This window comes from Gobius niger (genome assembly GCF_951799975.1).
Source record: "Gobius niger genome assembly, chromosome: 2".
Taxonomy (NCBI): domain Eukaryota; kingdom Metazoa; phylum Chordata; class Actinopteri; order Gobiiformes; family Gobiidae; genus Gobius; species Gobius niger.
In genome coordinates this window covers 8,223,195-8,243,087 of record NC_136853.1, presented here as the reverse complement: position 1 = coordinate 8,243,087, position 19,893 = coordinate 8,223,195, and the positions used below count along the sequence as shown (strand labels likewise).

The following is a 19,893-nucleotide window of genomic DNA, read 5'->3' as shown; positions in this document are numbered from 1 at the left end:
GGTAAGCTAGCAGATCACTCCGCCGCTGCGTAGCTACAACCAGGAAGCTGATGCTTTAAATGCAAAATGGTTATATTTCCAAAATGATTCAGTCGACACAGACTTAGTTATGGTTAGTCTGGTGTTATAAGGTGCACTGTGCTTGGGTCAGACTGTTTTTAATGCAGGCTACTAGTTACCATAGAAATGCACTAGCCTAGCACTAAAAATTAAAAATATATATCTCCAGAAATCAACAACTCTCTGGATAACCAGGCCCTATATGTCAAAAATCCTGAAATATCCCTTCAACCAAGTGCATTTTCTCCAGTTCAACCCAAATCTAAAAGCTTCTTGACCTGAGAAGCTTTTAAACACAGACGGCATCATGTCATAGAAGGGGGCGTGGCCTCGCCGAGGGGGAAAACAGAATTTCCCTCTTTTTAGCCATTTTCTGGTGAAATATAAACTTATCACATACAAAGTCTAAATCGGGCCCATATGGATATTTATTCACAGCAGATTGTTCAGTAGAAGCGGAAAAACGGCAGTCATAGCTAGCGTTAGCACGATGGTAACATGTAGCCTCATGTTAGCATTCTCCGTTATTTATGTATTTATGGGCTGTTGAACCACTTTTCTCCTCTCCATGTCCTTGTATATTTATTTAGTAGAAAACTATATTCATAATTCAGCATTTGCTATGTAGTTTTTGAATAATTAGAGAAAGTTCACATTTTTCTCCAAATTGTTTTCCCCCTTAACGGTTTTCAAACATGACCATATATGGGCGATTCCTGAGATGCCGTCTGTATCTATAGGCCAATGTAACGGCTCATTTGAAAGCTAAGGCCTAAGTTCTTTCCTCATTTTTGTTGTCACATGTTTTAATGTGTCAAAAACCCTATAATAAAAAGCAACAAAAAATTACAAAAATGGCTAAAACTTCACAACAAACACAAGGCAGAATACTGGGTAAACTGAAGAAAATGTGCTCGATTACGGCGGGGGTTAAAGGGTTAAAATTTTGATTAGAATCCCACCACTATTGATATTATAAAATGTGTTTTTTTGACTGTGTGCAGATTTCAAAAGCCCAGATTTTGTTAAATTATTTGGAATTTGACCCTACAGGGACACCTCCCTTTAAAGGGATGTTTCAGGATTTTTCACATAGGGCCTCATTTCCTAGTTAGCCAGAGTGTTGCTGATTTCTGGAGATATTTTTTTTATAATTCATGCAGTTCTTATATTTGAAGAGTTTCGTGGCACTAGGCTAGAGCAAGGCTAGCGCATGTCTATGGTATCAGCTAGCCTGCATTAAAAACAGTCTGACCCGCTCCACAGAGCACCTGAGGCAAATCACTTATAACACCAGACTAACCATATAAATGTCTGTGTCCATAGAATAATTTTTGGAATATAACTGATCTTGCATCACATGAATGATCGCATTTTGAGGGACAATTTTCTTGCAGATCACTCCGCCACCGCGTAGCTTATACAACCATGAAGCTGATGCTGCTCAAATATAAGTTATTTTAAATGCAAAATGGTTCAAATTATTCTATGGACAGAGACATTTATATGGTTAGTCTGGTGTTATAAGTGATTTGCCTCAGGTGCACTGTGGAGCGGGTCAGACTGTTTTTAATGCAGGCTAGCTGAAACCATAGAAATGCACTAGCCTAGCACTAGCCTAGCGCCACGAAACTCTTAACTAGGAAATGAGGCCCTATGTCAAAAATCCTGAAATATCCCTTTAATACATTTACAAAATCGCAAAAAACAATGTCATCAAACACAGCGTTTCCCCACACGCTGCGTCCTCCAGTGCATCTGGGCCTGGGAGTCTGTACGACGCGTTGGCGAACAGCGGAAGTGCAGCCAGTTCTGAGAAGGAGGCAGCTTAGGGGCCGATGGCTGGTTTCTGGGTTAAGCTCTGAGTGGCAGAGTCGGAGGAAGGACTGAAGAAATGCAGAAGTCTAGTTACAGTCATTTCACAGCAGAAAATCTCAACACTGCAGGATTTCTCTTTCCTGACCCGTTCTGCTGTTGATGTCGAGAGAATGAAAAGCATGAGCTGCTGAAACAGGAATCACAGGCTGCAGGATCAGACCACAGAAGGTGCATTTGTGACCGTGTGGCTACGGGAAACCCCCCCCTGTTGTCAGTGGAAATTGTCGCCTCACAAACACAGGCCGAAAGGAAAACAGGGGCAAACTCTCGCCTGTTTGGCTTCGTGGGCGCTTATTTTACTGCCTCTGCAAGAATTTAACGAGTGCCCAGCAAGACACGCGCCGGGCACAGCGTGGTTTATCAACAAATAAACAAAAGCAACCGCTGGGGGAAGAAGGTACAAGGGTTTCATGTTAAAACTACCAACAGGAATTGGGCCTGTACTTGTTTCTTTTCTGTAAAATCTCTTACATGGTTTGTCGTTTGGTCGGTGAAAGTGGTTTGGAGAGTTATGGGCTGTCAGAGCGGCTGATGGGCACCTTGTGTTGGGTTTTGTGGCGTCAGCGGCAGCAGCACTGTCATTTGTAAAGACCTGCGTCAGGAGAGAAACCTCTGACTCACCGTTACGCGCCCGTCAGTCTCTCACTAATGCTGTTGTCTTAAAGAGGCGTGTGGGTGACGACTGAAGTGGCATCAAAAAGCAAACGTATTGGAAAACTAAAGCTAAGGCAGAGCTCAGGGCCGTGACTATGGTGGGATGGAATGGTTCGTTACAAAAAAAAACCCATAGAAATAATAAACTTGCAAAATGTTATTGTTTAAAAAGTATTAACAGCGCCGCGACACCTTTGATGTTAGGGCTGCTCGATTATTGAAAAAATAATAATCACGATTATTTTAGTCAGAATTGAAATCACGATTATTCAAATGATTATTTGCTGTCTTTAAAAAAAGACTATCTTCATTTTATTTATTTATTAATAAAAAAAACTATGCTGATATTTTCTGTTTTCTGAACAGTCATAAAAGTACAAATGATTTCAAGTTTGCCTCGATTAAGGAGAGGTCTCTGTTTCACACCTGCCCCCTGCTGGCCAGCCCTCACACCTGCGCAAGTAAACTGAGCAGCGCGGCCTGATGACATCATCACACAGCGCTGTTTGTTTTTATGTCAGGCAAAAGCATGAGCCATGGCACGTGAAATGCGAAGGGAAAATAATCCCAGTGCCATGAAACAATTGCTTTGCACACAAAAAATAACAATAATTAAATAAATAAAAAATAAATGTGAAAAAAATATGGATTTTCATCGATTATGCTAATTTTGTAATCATTTAGTGTAATAATCGAAATTGTAATTGAATTTCGATTAATTGCACAGCCCTATTTGAAGTGTTTAAATACTTTGGATAGTTCCATAACCCAGTAATGACCACGCAAAAGGCAGCTCTGATTAATAACACCCCAAAATATGTCCAAGGACTGGTCCGTCCCTCAATAGCGTCCGTGTGAAACATGTAAAATTGGTTCCTCTGCACAAAAAGCCGCTAAACAAACGGACACAAATTTTACTGAAACGTTTCATAAGTGACCGAACTGAACGTGCTGAACCGAAGCGGTTCAATACTTACAGTGAAGCTCAGAAAATTAGAATATCATGAAAAAGTGAATTTATTTGTAAATAAATGTGAAACTAATACATGATATAGACTCATGACATGCGAAGTGACGTATGTTAAGCCTTTGTTATAATTTTGATGATTTTGGCTCACAGCTTGTAAAAACCCAAATTCAAAACGATTGAAAAGATTTGAATATTGTGAAAAGTGATGATATTTTAGCTCAAATCAGATAATGAATCCAAAACACCTGCAAAGGATCCCTGAGACTTTAAATGGTCTCAGTGGTTCAGTTGTGCAGAAAACCATCACTGACAAAAGTCTCTAAAGGTAAAGCAAAAGAAGTTGGATGTTCTCAAGGTGCTGCATCAAAACACATAAATAGAAAGTTAAGTGGAAGAAAAAGTTGCACAAGCCTCAGGGATGAGCTCAGTCTGGAGAGGACTGTCAGGAAAAGGCCATTCAAAAGTGTGAGGGACCTTCAGGGGAAGTGACTGAGGCTGAGTCAGAGCATCAGGAGCCTTCACACACAGACGGATCCTGGACATGGGCTTCACCTGGTCTTCATAAACCCTCAGCAGAGCCACAGGCTGAGAACATCCATGCCACAACCACAGTAAAAGGCCCAAACCAACGACTAAGTACATTATACATGATTACAGTTTTCAGAATCCACATTTCTCTGTTTAAAATATTTGTTTTATTGATTTCATGTAATATTCTAATCTGACATTTTGAATTTGTGGTTTTTACAAGCTGTGAGCCAAAATCATCCAAATTAAAGCAAAGGCTTGACATGTGTCACTTTGCATGTCATGAGTCTATATCATATATTAGTTTCACATTTTAAGTTCAATTACAGAAATAAATGAACTTTTTCACAATATTCAAATTTTCTGAGCTTCACCTGTACTTGTACTTGTGTGGTTACAATTCCTCAGGCGCATGTAGTTGAGTAACTTTACATGTTGGAGTAATAGTGTAAACAGTGGAGGCTTCTGTTCAAATAAGCCGCTCTTAATGTCTTATCGTGCATGTTTGTAAAAGGCTTAGAGTCAAAAGCAGAGTTGCTTTTCCTCACTCCAGTCTCTAAATGATGAAAGCTTTGTGCTAACGAGAAAAACGCATCTAATATATCAAATATACGTCTATCCGACGGTACAAATGTTTTTGACCCGCAGGAGAAAAAGTATTTTTGTATTTACAGTTTATAGGTTTTCGTAAAAGGATGTATATGTAACCATGGATACGGTTCAATCAGCAGTGATGGTAAATAAAGGTGCTACGCTAACAAGCCAAGCAGCTGCTGGGTCACTGAAAGGTCAAATACGCACCAATATCAACTTTTTTATTAACATACAAAGTTGCTTTGTGAACCTTTAAATGTGATTAATCGCTAAATTGTCAGGTAAACATCAGTGGTGTAAGGGTTTGGTCAAGTGAAGTGAAGCCAGTAGAAGTTTCTGTAAATACTGTTTAAGTGGTGCTAGCCCGCAGTTAGCTTTGCCCGTTAGCCTGTTAGCTTCTTTTTCATGATTCCATCAGTGTGTATTGGTGACTCCGGTCCGGTGGCAGCCAAGTTGCAAACATGGTTTTCTGGCCAGAGACACCAGGGGGAGATGAAAGACCCTCCAATCATCCCATTAACACTTATATTACCCCCACAGGGACTACGGAAAGGATTTATTAAGGTAAACACGTTAGTTAGTGCTGCTTTAAAGTGACCGTGACCAGGCCCGGCTGCTGTGGAGTTTACTCATTTCTATCCGATGCAGAAAGTGCTGCCTGGACTGACGCGTCTCATTCATAATCTCAGCGGTGCGTAAGATGCTTTGTGCCAGCGTCAGCGCTCAGGGCATGTTGTGAACAGCAGTGAGACGTGTGCCAGTCGAGGTGTGAAAGACATGTGACATCGCACCAAAGGCGTGAGATATTAGAGTTTTACTTGGTGGTTTGTTTTCTGACTCGGTGAGTTGTTTTCCTAATGATTGCAGCTTTAGAGACTTAATCAATGCTTTAAACAATGAAAATACCATATTTAGTATTAGGTATTTACTCTTATGGGGTCGCGGCTTATCCTTCTGGAGTGACGGAGGGACCAGATGTTAAGAACACAAATGCATTCTCATAGAACTATAGAAGTAGAAGAAGTAGTAGTAGTAGTAGTAGTAGTAGTAGTAGTAGTAGTAGTAGTAGTAGTAGTAGTAGTAGTAGAAGTAGAAGTAGAAATAGAAGAAATAGAAGAAGTAGAAGTAGAAGAAGTAGAAGAAGTAGAAGTAGAAGTAGAAGTAGAAGTAGAAGAAGAAGTAGAAGTAGAAGTAGAAGTAGAAGTAGAAGTAGAAGTAGAAGAAGTAGAAGTAGAAGTAGAAGTAGAAGTAGAAGAACTTTATTCACCTTATTCCGCCCCGCCCACTTTTGCCACTTTTTGCTTTGTCTCGGCACTTTCGTTGTCCAGACACTTCCAGTCGAGCGCGAAGCCCGTTCACTTTAACGGAGAACGAGGGAAAATATTCTCCGCTCAAATCTGATGTTTAGTCGATTGATTTATGTAAAATGGCCAATGTTCATTTGCACCAACATGTCAACACTGCAGCGTTTCTCAGCGCGGCCTAAAAACGGCTTTGTTTTCATGTAGTGACTGATTTTATGCGGACATCTCCAGTCCCATGTTAACACATAGGAGAAAAGGGGCGGGCACAATTCATGGCGGCGCCCACTCGAGCCTCCGGAATAAGGTGAATAGAGGCGGCGCAGTCGGTCCCTCTGACCACCTCCACACATTCACAGGCACACATACCATTCATCCTGGCCGGGGAGAACATGCAAACTCCACACAGAAAGACCCTGTGGGAGAATCAACCCTGGACCTTCCAGCATCTTCTATACATGTTTTTTACTAAACATTTTAATATTATGTCATTATATGTCAATATTATGTCACTCACTTTTGGGTCCCCACGAGGGCTGTGTAATAAGTTACGATTTCAATTATTACACTAGCCCAGGGGTCCTCAGACTGTTTCCTCTGGGGCCATGTTATCGTTCCTGAGATGGGGGGCCGGGCCGGGCCGGGTTGGACATAACATAGAATTGTATGACTCAGACCAAAAGTAGTTATGACTCGCCTGCACAGATGATTGATTCTGTTCCCTTTGGATTAAAGGCCCTATACCTGATTTTTTGATTGCAAACAATTAAAGGAGAAGCCACTAAATTAAAATGTTAGCTGTGGTCCAAACTCATTCAGAACTTTACTAATATATTTGTAGAATCCAAATTCTTTACAAGGACAAGTTTATTGGCACATTTCACAACTTGCAGGGTCACTTTTCAGGGTCATTTTTACAAATATTCTAGAAAAATAGCCTGAAAGATCATAAAATTGATTCAAATGTTTTATAATTTCATGCACACCATTTTCCCCACAAACGTTTAAGTTTACAATACTATAGGCAGACAAATGTATTATAGCTCCTTTCAAGGTGCACTATGCAACTTTCTAGGTGAAAAAAAAAATGTTAATATTTGCCTGTATTTGACCTTTTAGTGACTCAGGGGCGTTATAGGTGCAGCGCGGCACCTTTGCTTTCCCTCACAGTGGCCTTTATGACGCTCCAGGATCAATTATTGTTAGGGGTTCTTACCAGAAACTGTCCAGAAACCCAGAACAATTGATTCTGGAGTTTCTTAAAGGCCACTGTGAGGGAAAGCAAAGGTGCTGCGCTGCACCTATAACGCCACTGAGTCACTAAAAGGTCAAATACACATTAAAAAGTTACATAGTGCAGCTTTAAGATTAAAAATTAGGATTTTTTATTTTTTTAAAGGAAAGCAATAATCATTTGAATCATCTTGATGTCCATTATTACCCAAACAATTGTGAGTATTATTTTTTGTATAATCGAGCAGCCCTAGTCCCAACCCATCAGTTGAGAAACACTGCATAGAGTTCTTAGAATTATAAACTGTACAGATCGAACAGGCGCCATGGTGGCTGAGTGGTTAGCACTTCCTGTGACTCCTTTGCATGTTCTCCTCTTGTCCTGAAGTTCCTCTAACACGGAGCTTTTCACAATCAACCTAAAACATGCACAATAAGATTAGCTGAATACGCACTCCTGACCGAGATCCTGGCTCAAGATTTGGAGCCCCTGGATTTTGAAGACACTCGCCCTGTGCCTCCGGTTACATTATGGCTCAAAAAGCAACATTTCCAATACAAACCCGTACAAAAGCAAAGTGAAAGCAGAGCTTGACATTTGTGACAGCCGTGGCCTCCTCGCGTCAGCGCCGCGGTCACACCTGAACGGCGGAGGACGGACGCCGGCGTGAACAGATGCCGGTCCTTTTTCCTGTGGCTCTGCGGAACCAGCAGCAAAGCGAAACCAAGCGTGTAATGGGTGCCTGCCTGCGTGCCCTTCTCCAGAGCTGTAATTACGACTATAAAACCCATTCTATATTTAAACAACAATAGGCGTTTAAAGTGGCTGTTCTGTCAGGGGGCTGCAGTGAGTCAGAGCTGGAGGACACTTCTCCTCAACTTCAGCACAACTGCATCGCACCCTCAGCAGCAGGGCCATTTAGAATATGGAAGGAGACTTTTCACATTCATTTCTCCAGTTTGCATTACCCAAATCTAAATCAAAATAGCGGCAAAAACGAGAACAAGCTGAAGACTTTAGGGGGTTGTTTACTAAGCGTTTGCTCGTGTGCAAATCGAGTAGCATGTGCAAAAGTGGAACAGCAGCCATGTAATTAGGGCTGGGTACCGTTCGTTTTTTTACCACTACCACTACTTTAACGATACCTGCTTTTCGGTACCGGTGCCTTAACGGTACTTTTTTCGATACCTATGTTATTTTAATTGAGTTAAAATAATGTGCATAGGAAAAGTATCGTTCAGGAGGAAGTCCAAACACAGCATATCAGAAAACAGGAGCAGCAGCGTCACCTGTAACTTCATTTTTTGAGCAGAATTCCCACTAAAGCAGTGATAAAAAGAGAGAAAGGACATTATTACCTTCTGAGAAGCAGGAACAGATCAGATCCACATCAGGCACCGTTTTCTTTCAGATAAACGTTTCTAAACACTGAGCTGTTTGACAGTGAAAGCTCCTCACACGTCAAAGATCTGTTACATAGTGAGAGTGCTCACTCTGTCACTAAAAATGCACCATAACTGTTCCAAAAATGGCTAATGAGTGAGCGCTCACCTTTTCCAGAAACAATCTTTGATCCCAAATGCTCCGGTGCTGCCATTTGGTGCAGCTGGAGTTGTAAACAACAGCGCGTAACTTCAGGCTCTGCGGGGCTAAAGCTAAAGGTAAAGCCTATTTCTTTTCTTGTTGTCACTATCGTGTTATCACTGCTTTTCTATTTGTCTGTAAGAGTCTAGTTTCTTATTCAGTCCAGGTTTAGTCCTGGTTTTTAACCAGTTTACTGTTAGTCCTGGCTCAGACCGCGGCTCTGCCATCTCTGAAAATGACTGAAGTGTGAGTAAGTTACACCTTTGCTTCGGTTCTGCATTTGCACTGAAGCTGCTCATGAGTTCAGGCTTTTATAGACTCACTGTGGATCATTTATTGACGTTTGGAGAGAAAAGGTACCGAAAATTATCATAGAAAAAAACGTTTTTCCGATACCTCCCCCTACTGGAGCTTTCCGGTCGGTACCAAGTCGGTACTGTTTAACGGTACACAGCCCTACATGTCATTGATGCTTTTTTTCCCCTCACCCTTTGGGGCCCTAAAATTGTAATGTAACCTAATATCCAATCCAAAGCAACAAGTTCACAAATAGCTCTATGTTATTTATTTACTCGCTATATAGCATCTGTCTATATAGCGACACCCAAAATATGCTGTTTTGTGGGTATGTTGCACCTAATTTATCATTTGAAATGGTCTGTATTACAGTTTTAGGGCCCCACATATGATATGTAAGAGAATTCTGCGTGAGTTAAAAAATTCACAAATGACTCGCTGCTGATCCACTTTCACACATGAGCAGATGCTTTGTAATTGACCACTAGGGATGTCACGGTCACCAGTGTAGCGGTAAACCCCGATAAAAGTGTTTCCTATAACAATTAAAAAAACATCATCGTGTCGGCACGACGAGCCTGAACAGCCGCCGTCTCATCTGCTGAAGTTGCCACACACTTTAGTTTACAACCAGAACAACTTTCTTGAAGCTGGAATCATGTCTGAAGGAAGAGACAATAGCGTTCAAGACGTCTATCAGCCTTTAAGAGGACCAAGCCTGAAGTCTGGGTTTTATTTGGGTATTTTAAGAAAGCTGAGGGACAGTTGATAGAAGACAGGAGAAAAGTGTCTGCTAGAGTTCGAACCTTCGACCTGCGTGACCAGCACAACTCTAAAGGCAATGCAAGTAAGTTAACGTTAGCGTTTCAGCTGAAATGCATTACTTCGGGTTGAGGGACGTAACGAGTCGCCCCAATAGCGCAGCCACAGTGACAGCGCCAGCATATACGCCGTGTCGTGGAACCTCCATATTGAAATGGTGTGATGCATTATGGGGCTCCCAGGGGGGGGCAGATTGCAATAGTTTCACTCTCGCCGCATTAAAGTTAATTTAACAATGATTACTGTCTGATGATATTTTCCCAAATCTGCAAAGCGAATCATGGGACTACCGAGCATCCTGGGTAATGTAGTTCTAGGACGAATGCAGTTAAACTGTATTTTTTCGTAAACTAGATCGATTCAGCCCAAGCTGACGTAGTTACGGAGTTAAAGACTTTATTCTAAATCAATGCGGTCTCAAAGCAAGGGGAGTTTTACTTCCGGACCGGAGAGGAGGCGGGACTGTGGAGCTCTATAGGTGAGAGCGGGAACATAGATCGATCGGTTTATCGATTTATCCAAAAATATTTCAATAAAAGAAAAAATACTGCAGACCATTTCATGTCTGTATAATTACCCAAGAAGGTTTCCCCTTTTCTAAATCAACTATTATGTATATAATTGTCTTACCGTTTAGGTATCAGTAACAACATGAGCATTTCATGTTGCTCAAAGATTTCTGGATCTGTTTGAAACAAAGCTTTTCTTCAGCACAGTTTTATTTTGCATTAACCTGTTTCCTTTCCTTTAAAACCCTCTATAATGATCATTCAATATGTGACAAGATTTTTTTGGCCATTCTGCAAACTCGTGTTCAGGAAGCTGCACTTGAATCCACAACATGAACCTGACATCAGACATATGTCAGTACCTTCTGAGAGTCTGCTGCAGGTCTGAGGCGTCTGAAGAGCTTTGTTCAGACTGGCGGAGCTGTGCGTAAGAGTTGATAAAACTCCAGTTCGAAAGGAAAGCCAGAACGAAATGTTATGAAATGGCCCAAGAAAGAATGTTGCAAGCTCCAGCAAGCAGCAAACATAATGCAGGGAAGTTCAGAGCGGGGAGTGTGCGCCTGCAGTAGTGCGAGGAAAAAACATGCAATATCTGTGCGTTTAAAGGCACACAATAAATGCATGGGTCAATTGCTTATTATTGGTGACAAACAAGCTTCTTCACTAAAGACGAGCCAGTTCTCTGAACTGTAACATGTGTCTGTGACAGCTGGAGCAGCTTTATACTATAGGCAAAGGGCCGGTTTGTCTAGGACTTGTTTAGTGCAAAAACAAGCGTTTAATAATTAATTACAAGGAAAACAGCTTCACAATTTATTTTTTCAATTTAAAAATTGAGGAAATGTAAATGCTATATTTACAAGCAGCACTTCTTCAACATTATTCTATCCAGTCCATGGCAGGATTTGATGGTCTGTATTAAAGGAACAGGCCGTTTTTTCATACTGAGATATGTTCTTCCCTGAGCTTAGACGAGTTGATGCGTACCTGTCTGGTCTTTGTGCGTGCGCTCAGTCACACACAACGACTAAAGATGTTGTTAGCATTTGGCCTCTCCCAGTATATTCCTATAGCTCCAAACGGGATGAAGTTAGAAGCAACCAAGCTCTTCCATGTGCACAAACAAAGACCAGACAGACACACATGAACTCGTCTAAGTTCAGATAAGAACAGCCTGGAAAAACGGTGGCCTGTTCCTTTAAACCCATCTACACATAGAGATGAATATTAAACACTCACTTTGATACTACTCTTGAAAGCAAAATGCCTGACTGACCGTGTCTGGCACATGTCAAAGTAAATGGACTCAACTTATACAGCGCATTTCTACCTTTATCAGGCCCAAAGCGCTTTACAGGAAGGAACCAGTCACCCAATCGCTCTCTCATTCAAACACCAGCGTACGCAGACACTGGAGACAAGTAAGGTGAAGTGTCTTGCCCAAGGACACAATGACAGTGTGTGGGACGCAGGAGCTATGATTCGAACCCACGGCCTTCTGATCACGAGACGACCTGCTCTACCAACTGCGCCACCGTCGCCCCAAATCATGTGCAGCAAAAACGATTTCTCTGTTAGCGGGCCACGGCAAACCACTCGCTAGCTAACAACCACAAGCAACTTTACTTTACTGTGAGCATATGGTCAGTTGCATCTAAGTAAGAAGCACCAAAACAAAAAACACTTACATCTGCATCACTACATCACTACATTTACTAAAGTTTGCTTCTACTCAGGCAATAATGGATTTCTGCAAAAAAGTCTGACCAAAGAGACAGTTTAATTCTTTTAATATTTTTTTTTCTGAGAGGGGAAGCTATGGATCATTTAACAGGTCAAGCTAAAGGTAAGAAGCTAAGCAGCTAACGTTAGCAACTCTTCAACAGTTCATAGGTAAGTGTAGGGCTGCTTGATTATTGAGAAAATAATAATCACGATTTTTGGCATAATTGAAATCATGACTATTCAAACGATTATTTGTTGCCTTTAAAACAAAGTATTTTTTTATTTATTTATTTATATATTTATTAATAAAAAAATATATACTGAATATTTTCTGTTTTCTGAACAGTCATAAAAGTACAAATGATTTCAAGTTTGCCTCGATTAAGGAGAGGTCTCTGTTTCACACCTGCCCCCTGCTGGCCAGCCCTCACACCTGCGCAAGTAAACTGAGCAGCTTGGCCTCACACACAAAAAATGTGAAACGTTTTTTTTTCCCGATTATGCTAATTTTGTAATCGTTTAGTGTAATAATCAAACTTGTAATCGAATTTCGATTCATTGCACAGCCCTAGGTAAGTGGTTTATTCATGAAAAATATGCACCACGTGATTCAAATCCATTCATTCCTGTTGTGTTTAGTGTAAAGACATGTCAATGTTGGCTGTTCTCCCATATTCACAGTGCACTGTGGTCTGTAACTACCCGTCTAGTGACCATAACTACCCACTACTTTGACCATAACTACCCACTATTCAGAAAGCATTGTGGGAAACTGTAAGTGCACAATTTTTTTTTTTTTCTTGCTGGACATTCGAACACCACTACATCGTGCACTATATTGGGAATAGTGCTCACATTCGCACCTTTCGAATGCTTTTTTAACTTCTTAATCCCCACCTGAACCGAGGACATTTTCTCCAGTTCGGCTTTACCCAAAACCTAAAAGCTCCTTGAAAAAAATAAGGATGAAAAAGGAACAAAAACGGGACATGAACCCAAAAAAAAGAACAAAAAAAGTAATGAAACAATTAACAAAAGAGCGGGGGAAAAAAACGTGCCAGAAAAGCAACAATAACACAATAAAAAAGTGACAGAAACACACTCAAAACACAACAAAAAAAGCAACAAAAAATGTGATGAAGACACCACAAAAAAGTTACAAAGAGTGACACAAACACGATGAAAACATGAGAAAGAAGCGACAAAAACGTGCTAGAAAAGCAACAACAACACAATAGTCGAGAAGCTTTTAGATGCGGGATGATTATGAGTATGTAAAAAAAAAAGTAAGTCTCTAACCCATTCCTGTGCAGAGTTATGGATTTTTAAAGAATAACAAGAATGCTCACTCTCACCACTAGGGGGCATTACATTTAAAAAGGAAAGAGTTCCACACGTGTCCAGCAGAGGGCTCTGACATAATAAGAGCTCAGGATATGGACGACACATATAGCCACGTGGTAAATGGACAGTCTGCCCCAGGGCGGCTGTGGCTTCAACAACATCTGAGTGTGGAGTGTATGAATAATGACTATGTAGCACTTTGAGGAACTTGTGACACAGGCTTGTAAAGTGCAATACAAGTGTAAGCCGTTGTTATTAACCTCTTGACTCTCGATTGGAGCTCACAGGCGATATATTTTAAGTGTTTTCTGTCATGTTTTTGTTGCTTTTCCATCATCTTTTTCATTGCTTTTTGGTCACTTTTTGTCCCTCTTTAGTCACTTTTTTGTTCTAGTTGCTTTTCTGGCACGTTTTTGTGGCTCTTTTATTGCTTCCTTGTCACTTTTTTGTCACATTTTTGTTGTATTTTTTTTTTCCAAGAAGCAAAAAGTGCTTCAGGTTCAGGTGGGAGTTAAGAGGTTAATGAAGCTACAGTCAAGTTTGGGCTTTGACCAAATCACAGCTGATTATTATTCATTTATTGGAAAAAATGTCATTATATGTGGCCCCTGTTTTAGATTAAAACCGATCTGAAGAAAATGGCAGGTGTACAAACATTATTGGTACATAACGGATACTTAGCATGTTTGGTTTCACCGCATATTTAACCATATCAAGTTTATTACGAGTGGCTGATGTAGGTGGAGGAGCACTACATACACTGTCAACGATCCTAAAGCCAATAACCCACTTTTAACACCACTTTCAACATTTCAAAGCACAAAACTAACAAACTACGACTTAACCAGCACTTAACTAGTCCTGGAAAGGGACTTATGGAGACTTAAATGAGCACAATTTGAGGATTAACCTCTTACCACCCGCCTGAACCAAATGCATTCTGTCCTCTTTGGCCATTATATACTGTAGGTCTGTGTAGCACCTCATTTGAAAGCTAAGACCCACAAAACTGATCTTTTCCTCGCGTTGTTGCTGTGTTGTGTCACCTTTTTTATGTTTTTTTTTTTTTTTATTTGGGTCACATTTTTGTCGAGTTTTTGTAAAAAAAAAAAAAAAATGCATTTTTTGTCACATTTTTTGTTGCATTTTTGTCATTTTTTGTTGCATTTTTGTCACATTTTTGTAGAGTTTTTGTCACATTTTTGTTGAATTTTTGTCACATTTTTGTAGAATTTTTGTCATTTTTTGTTGAATTTTTGTCACATTTTTGTTGAGTTTTTGTCACATTTTTGTTGACTTTTTGTCACATTTTTGTTGCGTTTACATCCTTGTTTTCTTTGCATTTTTTGTGGCTGCTTTGGTGCTTTTTTCTCAAGAAGCTTTTTTATTAGGGTAAAGCCAAACTGGGGAAAATGGGATCCGTTCAGGTGGGAGTTAAGAGGTTAAACCAGGACTAGTCAAAAGTTAGGGAATGATGCGACCTGCTGCCATGATTTCAATTCATTCAAGCAAAAAAAAAAAACACCACATTGTGATAAACTCTGTTCCTGAGACCATTTGATGCCACTAATCCCAGCACGGGTGTTTTGCACTTAAATTCAACACATTAACACATTTATAACACGCTCCCAAAGTCTGCAGAAGCACAATCGAACACTATTTTCTACACGAGGATGACGTGTTGGTGCCTACGTGCGTGAGTCATAGTAATGTTCATTATTCCATCCGCCGAGCAGCTCGCACGCCGTCGTACTGTTTGGGAGAACACCGGTCGACAAAATGTTCCCACCAGAGAAAATAATGGGACACGATATATATATAGAGAACAAAAATGACGGTTCATTTTTCACACTGAACCAACAGGCGGCTGTTGTAGGGCTTCTGTATGGTCGTCATGTTTGAAATAGAGGCGGAAAATGCAATTAATGGCCTTATTGATAAATTATTAATACTTTTACAACTATCCAGATGGTCATTAGACATCAAAGGGGCATGAATATTAGATTTGCTACAAAAAGAAGCTAAAAAGATTCCCATCTTGTAAAGGGAGAAAATGGGTTTTTCGATGATAAACACTCAATTAACATGTTTATGTCATTTTGATATGATTTTCCAGCTTCCCATGGCATGCTCCTTTGATTATTCCATTGTCGTACCGCTAAGCATCATGGGATTAGCAGCAAAAATAAACTAATATAGGAGTTAAAAACACATTAAAACACTTAGACACCACAGTGTATTAGATGTATTTACCAGTAGCTCAACAGCTAAGGTAGTTGTTCCACAGCTTTTTCTCCACTTTTTATACTGTTTTTAGCTCATGTTATTACAAATGTCCAAACTCCGGTTTGTTTTTGTCAATAGGTGTCAGTAGTGAACCGTACTCCGAAAGCCTCAGACACTTCCCTGTGCCTGCTCCCTACACAAACAGACATTGAATGAGGATTTCAGCTGCATCCGAGCAGGTCGCTCAGATGTTTCTTTTCTACTTCATAATGCAAAACTCTGACTGTGTTAGCCGCTATTACTAAACTCTGACTGTGTTAGCCACAAATGCTAAACTCTGACTGTGTTAGCTGCTAATTCTAAACTCTGACTGTGTTAGCCACAAATTTTAAACTCTGACTGTGTTAGCCACAAATGCGAAACTTTGACTGTGTTAGCCACAAATGCGAAACTTTGACTGTGTAAGCCGCTAATTCTAAACTCTGACTGTGTTAGCCGCTAATACTAAACTCTGACTGTGTTAGCCACAAATGCGAAACTTTGACTGTTTTAGCTGCTAATTCTAAACTCTAATTGTGTTAGCAACAAATGCGAAACTCTGACTGTGTTAGCCACTAACACGGAGAGGGGCAGGTGAAGGTGAGGGGTGTGTTGGGCAATATACTGTATATCGTGAGAGGTGGGGAAGGTACGGCGCTCGTCTGCATCTGGTGGACAAAGTTAGCTCAATGTTTTGAAGGTGGTGCATAAATGGAGTCACTGAGCGCGCCTTTAAACTAGACAATTATTTCAATCATCAAAAAGAAGGATATGCAAAGCCCTACAATGGACAAAATCAGAGGCATTTTCAAATCAACTTGAACTTTAACCATTCAATAGCCTTCTAGAATAGTCAGATCATAAAACAATAGAACAAAAAAAATCCATATTATTAATGTCTTAAGAAGACTACATCTAAACACAAGAAGCCAAATGACTTCCCCAGGACTAAACCAAGACAAACTCCAGGACAACAGTAGCTTAAATCAGGAGTAAAAAGGCCACACTAATGTGTTTATTTGTTTTACATGACTTGGCACTGCCCAGCTACAGGCAGATGTTGTGCGTAGCTTTGAGTTTAAAACATCCACTCGTCTGACAACATTGTTTTAAACGTGGCCCGGGGCAGAGGCTGTGACGTCACGTGTATTGACAGATATTCCTCCTTTATTTCCAACGCCTGCAGCTGTGGTTGGTTCGGCTTTTTGAGACAATACCAGGCCGCCATGTATAGCAGCTACAACAGCAGCCTGGAACAGGGAGGAGAAGGAAAGGGAGAGGGGGAAACCGTCTCGCCTCTCCGGCCCGGGAATGAGCGGCCCAAACGCGGACTCGGGATGCGGGGAGGGGCCGGTGCGCACGGGAGGAAACGCTGGAGGGGCACAGGAGGAGCGCGCCTGGGAGTGCGCTAAGGATAGAGGCATGTTGTGCGCGTGTGACCGAGTGGACCCGGAGTCGCGGCAAATCCACGCGCTGCACATCCACGACAGCGGGCTTTCAGGACAGCGCCATCTGCTGTCGGGAGAATCACGCATGACGACTGAGTCCGAGTGCAGGGGGAGAGTGCTTGATTTCAGTATTTTGCTCTCTCTAACAAGGAGCACTCATAGCAACCATTCAATAATGCACAGAAGGATTCATCTTCAACTGGACTTTTTTTTTTATTTACATAGTTGCAGACGTTTCGAGAATCGGCCCTTGAAGAAGAGGATTGGCTGATTCTCGCAACGTCGGCAACTATGCATATTGGGGAAAAAAAGTCCAGTTGATTGATTGATTGATTTTTTGCTTTGCATTCAATAAATAGATGATCAATAGATAGATAGATGTTTTAATGTTGGCGTACTATAATATAAAAAACAACAACAAGTAAACATAAACAATCAAGCTACATAACATAATGCACATAGACTTTAATAATAATAAGAAGCTATTTTGTAAATTAAAAAGTCTCTAGTAGGGCTGTGCAATTAATCGAAATTCGATTACGATTTCGATTATTACACTAAAAGATTACAAAATTAGCATAATCAGATTTTTTTATTTTTTTTTGCAAAGCAGACTTACATTATTTCATGGGGCTGGGATTATTTCCCCTTCGTATTTCACGTGCCACGGCTCATGCTTTTGCCTGACATAAAAACAAACAGCGCTGTGTGATGATGTCATCAGGCCGCGCTGCTCAGTTTGCTTGCGCAGGTGTGCGGACTGGCCAGCAGGGGGCAGGTGTGAAACAGAGACCTTCCCTTAATGGAGGCACTGAAATCATTTGTAATTTTACTTCAGAAAAAAGAAAATATTCAGCATAGTTTTTTGATAAATAAAATAAAGATAGACTTTTTTTGTTTGAAAAATCGTGATTTTTTTCAATAATTGAGCAGCCCTAGTCTCTAGTTGTTTCATCACATGGGGCCGGGGCTAGCTACAAATAGCTAACTTTGACTAAAACAATTTGGCTGATATTGTTTTGCCATAATGATATGAATGCTCTCTTGAATTCGGTCATTTCGTGATTCCCAAACAGCATACACTGTCTCAAAAATAATAATACTATGTTGTGGATGTGCAGTTGTGGATCTGCAGCGGCCCCCGGTCTGCAGCTTTACAACATTAGGGGGGTATTTGACCTACCATAAAGTCGCTTCCGAAGTTGTCCTCTCCCCTCTCTTCGTCTCCTTCGCTCATCTCCTTCACTCCTTGGATGAACTTTGTCAAAATACCGGCTTGCTCCATGGTTTAGTAGTCCTCCCTGTTTTTTTCCTTCCCCCTGCGATCCCGTGTCCCGTGTAGGACTGTACAGGCTGTATCCTCCTCTCCTGCCTGCCCAAGCAAAGCGTGGGGGCAATTCTCCCAAATAAACAAAACGAGGGAGGGAGGTGGGGAGGAGGGGGGGTCAATAAATTAAAATAAATAACCTTTAAGCGTCTTCCCCCCGCAAAGTCATAGTCGCATTTCCACACCTTCTCGTTATCATCGGCCCATGTTGGTGGTGGCTGGTCGTCGCTTCTTTCTTTCTGTCTACGCTCCCACACAAACACTCGCGGTCCAGTCCCGATCGCGACGCAAAATCACTTTCCAGACGTAGCCGAGCATGAGCCACAGGCAAAAGAAAAGAACAGGAAAAAGGGGATAAAAATGGTTGGGGGGGGAAAAGCCCTCGTTTGGTCAGTGTAACACCCCTCCCTGTCTGTCTACCGCGGTTGTTGCCACATTCGCACACACTGCTACCGCTGCTGCTGCTCCATCCGGACTGGGCGAAGCAAACAGGCGCTAAGCCCCGCCCCTCCCGCCTGATCCGGGGTCGCGATTCGACGGCGAGAAGCAGGAAGCGAAACTCCCATTGGCTGGAATCTATGTGGGTCTGAGAATGAGGAGGGTTTGATTGGCTGAGAGGGCTGTTCGTATAGTTTGTCACGAAGCGTCATCTATCGTCATCGCTGTGGGGGAAAAAAATAACATTATATATTTTTTTATTTTTATTTTTTGCTCTACAGCAGTTTATTTCAGATTGTTTATAATATAATGATGATTTATATATATATATATTTTATTAAAGTCAATTTACAAAAAAAGGAAAAAAAAGAACATTATAATAGAGGGGGTAAGTTGAGCCAGTGGGTTGGTTGAAACACTCTTATGTTTTGAAAATCGATTGAAAATGAGTTGAACTTGCCAGACAAAAATCGGGACAAATTCGCCATCCAACTTTTTATGAAAAATTTGTTTTTCACGACTCAAGGTGAACGATCGTCACAAAAAAAGGACATGTAGATAAAAAAAATGGTGGTGTTGGTCGGTCATTTTGTTAGGAATACTGTATAAGCAGATGAATTACTTAGGCAGATTTCTTCTTAAAGGGACTATACAGAGTTTCACCACAACTGCCTCTAAAATCCTGCACTGTCACTCAGAAAGGTGTTAATTCGGGTCTGAAGTGCCGTCATGCACAAGCTTACAGGAATAGTTCACAGTTTTTCCATATTGAGATATGTTCTTACCTGAGCTTAGACGAGTTGATGCGTACCTGTCTGGTCTTTGTGCGTGCCCTCAGTCACGCAAAAAGACGAAAGATGTTGTTAGCATTTGGCCTCTCCCAATGTATTCCTATAGCTCCAAACGGGGTGAAGT

General features: G+C 41.1%; 1 protein-coding gene across 2 annotated transcripts in view; it reads right to left on the bottom strand.

The window, feature by feature from the left end:
* ptpn12 (protein tyrosine phosphatase non-receptor type 12) overlaps positions 1-18,906 on the bottom strand; it is a 109,264-nt gene extending 90,358 nt beyond the window's left edge. For both annotated transcript variants that reach the window (XM_079582591.1, XM_079582590.1), the window contains exon 1: positions 18,397-18,906. In XM_079582591.1, the coding sequence (XP_079438717.1) occupies positions 18,397-18,498 (102 nt within the window). In that variant the 5' untranslated portion in view covers positions 18,499-18,906. The remainder of the gene's footprint in view (positions 1-18,396) is intronic.
* Positions 18,907-19,893: the final 987 nt, after the last annotated feature.